This window comes from Neodiprion virginianus, chromosome 2 (assembly GCF_021901495.1).
Source record: "Neodiprion virginianus isolate iyNeoVirg1 chromosome 2, iyNeoVirg1.1, whole genome shotgun sequence".
NCBI classification, from domain to species: Eukaryota; Metazoa; Arthropoda; class Insecta; order Hymenoptera; family Diprionidae; genus Neodiprion; species Neodiprion virginianus.
This window is the reverse complement of record NC_060878.1, coordinates 35,732,536-35,740,968: the sequence shown is the minus strand read 5'-3', so window position 1 is coordinate 35,740,968 and position 8,433 is coordinate 35,732,536. Positions and strand designations below refer to the sequence as shown.

Genomic DNA, 8,433 nt, shown 5'->3' with positions numbered 1-8,433 from the left:
TGTTATCAATACCCAATTGAAATGATTACTACTCCTGAGCACCACATTCGTCCCAAAAACGTGTACCTCCAAACTACTCGAAAATTAACTCTTTGCCGTGAAAATGAGTTGAACTGTACTGTGAATTTCATCATCCCGAATATATATGGGGAAATGGAATGGACGACCTTTAATTAATATCACACTGCTACAGTGTATGCATATATGTATGCACGATTTTTTATCAGCCTACACTCCTGTGCTTCGGAATTATGCCATTGACTTTTAGAAATTATGGTACACATCTATTAGTGAATATGGGTTGTAAACCATCAGGGTTAACAATAGTTTTTAGAGTATTAGTATTAGACAGAATGATAATAACACTGGCGAGGAAAGCACGCATACAATAAGTGATTTTCTCCTGCCACAACAGCTCATTTTTATTCACATTAGACTCCATAAAAAAATACATGTAACTACACAGTGCATACATAAATTACTTACAATTTTTATATGACATTGTCAGGCCTCGTTAATATTTTTTTAAATATTTTTTTTTTAGCTTTCCTAGGTATATTTCAGATTAATTTGGTTGAAGATTTACTGTTGGATAATAATGAGTTCAGAACTGGCTGTAAATCACGTAATCGCTTTACTAAACAAATATCGGGACACTTTCAATTCAACACGCAGGGCGTTATTGTCAGGCCTGAAATTTCAGCTGAGATTATTCTATTATGTAAGGATTCCGTTGTAGGCACATCCTATACATGCAATGTTCGTGTACTACTATCCTTCTTGTATAAATTTTCTGCATATTGTCCTGGAATTGTTAGTTTTATTTCTCTTTTGTCTCTTGTATGAATATTAATTCCCTACAATGGAAGGCCAGAATGGACGTATTATTTCTCTAAATTAGTTCAGCATGTAGTACTTTGCAATATCATTATTTATCGATTATTTCACTCATCCTGTTTAACAATAAGTAATCATGTACGTAATGTTTGAATATATTATTGCATGTACCTACCTATGAGATATAGGTCAGGTAAAAGGTTTCTGTAATCGTTGCTTAGGTAAATTGTGTGTATTAATAAATCTCTCAAATCTTTAGATCACGTGATCTATTGGTGTGTGAAGTTTCATTTTACGTCTTTTTTCGTAATAATATTCTATCACAAGGTGTAATTATTCAAGTAATATAACTGCGAACAGCTTTCCGGTAATCTGAAAACTTAATGTTTTACAACATGAAATAGTTTTGTTATAAATATACATCTATTAGAATTGATCTAGTTGAGAAGATTGCTTAAATTATTTCCCTTGTTTGTATATCTACCTATAGAAGGTTTATGAAAGTTAACGCAGCAGGTTCTATAATATTCAAAGCTATCTTGAGCATTAACATTTGAAGCTTTGAAGATTTATTTGAAGAGATAATGCATACATATTGGTATACTTTTGCTGCTGCGGAATGTAATGTATAATTTGAAACTTACTTATTAGTGTACTAAAATGTGTCACATATACCCACTTTTCAATCAGGGATCGAAAGCTCTTATTGTTCAATGAGAACCTGTTTTATCAAGATTTTGTTTCATAAAAACGTTATTTTACTTATTCTCAGGCACCAAATTCTCATCCTGTCAAACTTGCTGTGGTTCTTCATCCTGTTCAGAAAGCAAGGGAACGCCCTGATAGTCTATACTCTTATTCTCGACTTGGGATGGTCTCCTATTCTGCCCAGGTAATAGCGGCGGAGGTGCGGTCCCGCATGGTGTTGTGGGCGCTGATCGAGAAAGCCACCTTTTTGACTTACTTCTTGAACTCGGTAGGCCAAGAGGCATATACATCTTCCCTCGAGCTCTTCTGGGCCTAAATGCCACTAATTCTCCAGGACTTAGAGGCCGTGTCAAGGCCCCGAACGAACTCAAACTATGAAGCATTTGTGGTCGATTTTGCGTCGTTAAAACGTTGACGTTTGGCTCGTGTGGAAACTGTGCAGGGAGCTGGTGGATCTTATCCAATAATTCCCTCACCTATAATCAGAAGTTGAGACAAACAACCGGAAATGGGTTATTGTTATATCAATCAACCATACTAAATGAACCCTACCTCTATAGTGGGAGTAGTCGCTCTGGGAGGTGAGCAAGGGGATTGAGCTGCCAGACTAGAGATATCAGAAGTTGTCCTGTGGTTTGCTAGTGAAATGATAGATCCGCCATTCAAGTTTGGACCTCGGCTGCATTCAACGGTTGACAATTCATCTATGCTATTATTACAGGAGTATGGTGGTGGGATAATAGTGTTAGCCTCGTTAACCACATTGCACATAAAACTTGAGCTCAGAGAATCCAACGTACTCGCGTGAGACAAAGATCGAAAGTAGCGCATCACCAAGCCGGAAGTACTTTTGCCTATGCCTTCGTCATAGCCAATCACCAACGGATACAGGTCCGGCTTTGATGTCACCTAGGTGGCATTATTCAATGTATCAGACAGATTTTTGCTAATATTAAGGTTTGTGAATAGGGGATATTTACCTCATTGTAAGGAGGTGGTAGAGCTTGAAAAAACGAACTGCATCGGCTGTAATGCGGAGGTAAGTAACAGGAAGCTGCTGACATTCTGTCTGATGGAGACCCATCTTCAATTGAGCCAGTTGCATAATGTTTCCAGAACCAACAAGCGCACACAGCTGTTATTGCAAGTCCTGCTAATACAGCCGCCCTATAGAGAATATATAATGTATAAAGGGTGATCGAAAGGAATGTAAGGGAAGTTTGTAGGATAAAAATAGTTCATGTTTCTGACTACAAGGAATAATAATATCAAAGAAACAGTATACATAGTCGTTACGGTGAATCACAATTATATACCAGTTGCTAATCACATCACACATACCATAAGTACCAATAGGTCGAAATCAGAATTGTGAACATCCCTTACAGCAGTTGGCCCCCTTTTCGGGCACAGGTATTGAAAAGGAAATGTTTCTAAATTCACTATATTAGTTACAAGCAAGTTTTGTTATTGCACTTATTAGACTCAAGTTTAGTGTAAATCGTTGTGTGATTTTCAGGTTTTACTGGTATATTTCCCATGGATGATGGAATAGTCGTACATAAATCGCTCAACAATTGTTAGTAATTTATGATACATAATAAAATAATTCCCGTTTCCTTTAAATGTTCATGATTAGGAGTTTGGAAATGCGCGAGTAATTGCGTAATACATCACTTATTGCGAAAATAACGCTCTCGCGAAAATTGTGTTAACTACGTTTACGAAGAAAACAGTCTTTGAGCACTCACATTATAACGACAAGCAAAAATTATACTATTTGCAGTATTAAGTAATCACGAGTGTATACATTCATTATTTAATTTTATTTATTAACGCGCGTTATATTTATCTCGAACAAACAAATGAAATTATTTAATATCAGTTGCAAATAAAAGTTCATTTTAGAAGTGTAAATGATTCACTATAATTTTCTTCAAAAGAACCAGATATGTGTGGGTTATTTAAAAATTCTGTGTATCAAAAATGATGTTAAACCTTAAATCGTGACTGTCTTTAAAATTGATTGTTGAAAAAAAATGTAGCACTTTCGATCGTACCATGTTCTTACATAATTTCGTTCGATGTTCCTGATCTTCACTGTTCTTAGGTATTGTGTCAAATAGTAACCATTGCATACTACACGTACAAAAATATTTTATTGAAAAAATTACTTTTAGGCGCACTTCAATCAGTCACAACCACGTAATGTTACACTCAGCTAAATATTTAAAAAATTCTTACGACTACAAGTAGGGAGGAATTTACTGACTATCAGCACATTTTCCAGCACAGATGAGTGCGGCGGGCCTCGTATTGATCGGCTTCATCCAAGCTCTAACAGACACGCGTTGCTTTAACGGAAAGGCGCGATTTTTTAAGGAGTGATGCAATTATTTATATTCGAATATAGTTGAGATATCTAATTTTATTTCCACTGTTATTCAAAAGAAAAAGTTGTATCAGAAAATCAAATTATGTAAATCCTCTCTAAGGTTCGATATAATTTTGAGGGATATTTGAACGATATAGAACACTGTCGAAGAGTCACAACAGGATTCTGCGCTATTCGCATACACGTAATGCATGCCTATTATGTGGCATTTGGATGAACGCGCTGGTCTAATTTTAAGTGTACACTATAAATCTTGTCAATTTAAATAAGATTTCTTTAAATTCGAATATCAAGTACATACAGCCAATTGATGTGACTGTAAGGCTAGAAACCTTTAGAATAGCCGAGTATACCTTGGAATGAAACTTTGATTTATGAAGCGGAAATTGCCAGTATTTTTGTATAATTGGTTTTTGCAATTCCATAAATATTGTTGTGTTTCGTTGTCAATGAAAAATTATGTTCGTTCATAAAAATAATTCGTGACAAACCTATATTCGCAAACGGAAAATCGCAAGACCGATTCGACATAGCAGCACGATCGAAATGCTGTGATTCCGATTTGCTCATTTTATTCTTGGCCGGTTTTTATAGCTCTACAGCATCTCTGGCTATATTGTATAGCTGATATAAATTAAGACCAGCTTATAAAATACTCAAATTTAGCCGAGCTTTTTCAGTCTCAAAATTATTTTGCAAAAATTAAAGGTCCAATAAGTTTTAGCTGTAACTTTTAAATGTATGATCTGAACCGATGTTATTGATTCTGAATACAGAAGAAGTAATTTAGCACGTAACTATAATCGTTCGTGGATTCACCTTTCATAATTTTTCTTAGAAGTAATTTAAAGCTGATTGTGATACTCGTCCAACTTATATGATTTTGTGCAAAACCGAAAGCTACATCATTGACCAACCCAAGGCGCTCCAGAGAAGTTTCAACATCAAGCGTTTAGTGCACGATGGGTTGCCTGTAATCAGGTGTTTGGGTGTTGTAGCACGTCAACCGCAAAAACTCCATCCTCTTTGGTTCCGACTTTCAACTCACGCCAATGAATAGTCAGCACTAGTCAGTGGCAGCATTAGCAGCAGACAGGGATGTGGCATATGCATTGTTAACCTATACCAAAATTTTCCTCGTTTTATTCAGAAAATGATGCAGTTTCCGAAATAGCCCGGCAAAAAGAGTAGTAAATGATTTGATAGTAATCTACATGTGTTATGTACATATTTAAAATTTAAAAATGAGGGTGTCGCTAGTGATTTTCGGTGTCTTGCAATTTTTGGACATATGCAGATTCTCATTAGCATGGGACAACGATGAACTGGAAGTTTTCGACGTCGTCGAAGAAGTTAATCAGAACTTCTATGCTCTCTTAGGTGTTCCCCAGGTAACTAGAACATCCCGTTAATAATCATTATAATTTTCATTTATTGAATCTAATACCAATCTGTGGTTTGTATCACATCTAAGAAGTGTATCAAATTTTCCCTACACAAATCGGTGTTTTCAAATGATTCACCAATCTTTTTTACTCTCCAACATGGTTTTCCTTTAGTTTCGTGTCATTACTAATCATCATATTCGTTTCAAGGATGCCAATTCTACAGATATTAAGAAAGCTTTTAGGCGGTTATCACTTCAGCTGCATCCAGACAAAAACAGCGCTCCAGATGCTGACGAAAAATTTAGGCATGTAAGTATTTCTGAAGATGCTAACTGATTCTTAGATATTATTGTTCTTCGAAAGTCGTGCACCGTTTATTGTATTTAAACTCTGCTCTGTGTTGACCACAATAATTGCTGTTATTTTCATTCTTCTAACTCACAGCTAGTCGCAGTGTATGATGTCCTGAGGGACCCTGGAAAACGGGAACGATATAATAATGTTCTTGTTAATGGACTGCCTAACTGGCGATCGGCTGTATACTACTATCGTCATGTACGAAAAATGGGACTATTAGAAATGAGCATTATATTATTTATAGTTATTACAATTGGCCAGTATATTGTTGGATGGGCGGCGTATTTTGAAAAAAGATATACTTATGTAAGTACCAGATGACTATGCAAGAGTAATAATGCTGCTGAGTAATGAAATAGAGATGCTTTTTTGCAACTTCAAACATATATACTGCACCAGTCTTATAATCACTTTCTATTATTACACAATTCAATTGATTTATTATGCTATACTTTGTTACCTTGCTAACAGTAATACACCTTTCACAGGAACAAGTATTAGGGAGCAAGCTGCAGAAAATGCAGAAGAAAAATCGTAAAGGTAGGATGGATGTACCAGATTTGGCTGACATCTTGGAGAAAATTCCAACACCAAGCGTATGGAATACTTTGCCTTTCCAACTACCTCGGTGGACATTCTTTTCCATTGTTGGCATTCCATCAGGCATCCGAGCTATCAAGGAAGTACTAGCGGAAAGAAGACGTAGAAAGAAGGAAGAAGAAGAAATGGCTTTGTGAGTGGAGATTCATAATTCTTGAAGTAACGATCATTGTCTACAACTCATACTAATCTCTTGTATGATTCTCTGTGTGGAGGTGAACAAAGATTATTGGCTATGTGTCCAAATATTGCTTTTCATATCCTCAGGGCTCAAATGAATGAAGAACCCGAGCCTGAGCCCATACCACGGGGTCCAAGACGACGCAGAGCTGGTTTTACTCTACAAGAACGTAGTGGAAGTAATTTTAGTGAAGTTCATAACTATAAACAAGAGAATTATCAGAAAACCCATGTGATTGAAAAGCCAAAACCGACTGGAGGAGGCCTTTGGACCGATGACGATATATCAGAATTAATTAAACTTGTTAAAAAATATCCTGGCGGTACTTCAGATCGATGGGAGAAGATCGCAGATGCCATGAACAGAACTGTTACTGAAGTCACACACATGGCCAAAAAAGTAATTATAGTTTAATAACTTTCTCAGTTTTGTGGACCTAAGTTTGGTTTTTCTTAAGATCGTTGTAAAAGTGAGATATGATTTGTGATTCTAAAAGGTCAAAGATGAGGGGTTGAAACCAAATCAAGTTGTTGAAGAAACTCCTTTAGAAGAATTGCCAAAGAAGATCAAAACTCGTGCGGAAGTAACAGATTCAGTTGGTGAATGGAGTCAGGAACAACAAAGAGCACTTGAAGCTGCATTAAGTAAATATCCCAAGGGCATGTCACAGGATCGTTGGGAGAAGATCGCAACTTGTGTCGACGGAAAATCTAAGGTATTTCTGAATATTTTTTACTATCCAGTAATATTCATGGCATATAATTATGGTCAATACATATATTTTATTCTTTGTTGTGTAGGAAGAGTGTCAGATACGCTATCGGCAGTTAGTAGAGCTCATCAAGAAAAAACAACAGCAATAGTGAAGTGGAAGATATGTGTTGAGAATTGTTTAGTTTTTCATACCTTTCAGGAATTTATTTATTCAATAAAAATGCCACTATTATTTAAGACATCGAGTGATGCGAACAGACGTGGAAAAACGTGCATGTACAGTATTGTAAATAGATATTTATGTATGTTTGTGAATTACATGCATGTGTATATCCTTAGAATCAATCTACTTCATCTATTTTTATTATCAAGCTGGAAAAATAGTGTTTGTAACTAATATTTCGACTTGTTTGATCACAATCGAACTAAATACATGGGCTCAAATCTATTTTCACATAATTGCCTCTGTGGTTGTTTCTTACTGTGAAAATACAGAAAGGATTCTACGAAGCGAGACACTAGTTTGAATTATCACTTGTTCATCATTGAATCTTGTGAGACTTATCTATATTTCCATGTCACTTTGTCTACTTTTGTTACTACAATACTGGGCTCTACGCATGCTTTTTATGGACGATCATTGCAAAGTGTCTCGTAAATTTGCCATCGCTAAAAACTTTGGAACGAGAAAAAATTTCTAAACTATATATGAAATACGTATTAGCACCCGAGAAGTGGTTTTCGAGGACTTTCAGGACCCCCAATTTTTTGTATATAAGTCAAACTGCCGAATCAATTTCCATAAAATTTGCGCAGGATACTGTTTCTACCCAAGAGATGTGTAAGTAAAGTTTCCACCCAGTCCTACTTCGGGTTGAAAAGCTGCAGTTGCTAACACAATCATTCTGGAGAGACAACCACGGGCTGTGAATTGCAATTTCTTAGCATGGAATGTAAGTATTGAAAGTATATCAGGATTTTTTTCCACAAATTTAGGCACCCAAGTTTTATGTGAGCATTACGAGCGTTCATAAAAAAAAATTAGTTTGAACTGTAAAATAAACATGAACAGTTGATGGAGGCAACGTAAATCAAAATCAAGAACATAGCTGATTTATGACTGCTATATTCAAACAAACTAGCACTGTACGATTGTGCTTAACAGAAAACAGCTGTGAAAAGCTCTTTAACTGAGACGGGCTGCTTCAAAAGTAAAAACATTGTAAGCCTATGCTCTATCGTTTTCTGTCGCG

General features: G+C 36.0%; 2 protein-coding genes across 8 annotated transcripts; one reads left to right on the top strand and one right to left on the bottom strand.

Annotated features, from left to right (window-relative positions):
* Nucleotides 1–393: 393 nt before the first annotated feature.
* LOC124296940 (uncharacterized) lies at nucleotides 394–3,887 on the bottom strand. Of its 6 annotated transcripts, none has more exons than XM_046747405.1 (5): nucleotides 3,606–3,887; nucleotides 2,887–2,944; nucleotides 2,526–2,712; nucleotides 2,098–2,454; nucleotides 394–2,021 (listed from the first exon to the last, which is right to left on the bottom strand). In XM_046747405.1, exons 2-5 carry the CDS (start codon nucleotides 2,922–2,924, stop codon nucleotides 1,629–1,631), a joined length of 975 nt encoding a protein of 324 aa, XP_046603361.1. In that variant the 5' UTR covers nucleotides 2,925–2,944; nucleotides 3,606–3,887; the 3' UTR covers nucleotides 394–1,628. The 6 variants fall into 6 exon arrangements, with proteins under 6 accessions (XP_046603361.1, XP_046603362.1, XP_046603360.1 ...); XM_046747406.1 differs by having other exon boundaries at nucleotides 3,617–3,887; XM_046747404.1 differs by having other exon boundaries at nucleotides 2,887–2,987; nucleotides 3,617–3,886.
* Nucleotides 3,888–4,994: 1,107 nt separating this feature from the next.
* On the top strand, nucleotides 4,995–8,204 carry LOC124296939 (dnaJ homolog subfamily C member 1). 2 transcript variants are annotated; one of them, XM_046747402.1, is made up of 7 exons: nucleotides 4,995–5,331; nucleotides 5,536–5,637; nucleotides 5,773–5,883; nucleotides 6,174–6,418; nucleotides 6,553–6,865; nucleotides 6,963–7,181; nucleotides 7,267–8,204. In XM_046747402.1, the coding sequence occupies exons 1-7, from the start codon at nucleotides 5,185–5,187 to the stop codon at nucleotides 7,327–7,329; spliced, it is 1,200 nt and encodes a 399-aa protein (XP_046603358.1). In that variant the 5' UTR covers nucleotides 4,995–5,184; the 3' UTR covers nucleotides 7,330–8,204. The 2 variants fall into 2 exon arrangements, with proteins under 2 accessions (XP_046603358.1, XP_046603356.1); XM_046747400.1 differs by having other exon boundaries at nucleotides 4,996–5,331; nucleotides 5,773–5,991.
* The last annotated feature ends 229 nt before the right edge of the window (nucleotides 8,205–8,433 follow it).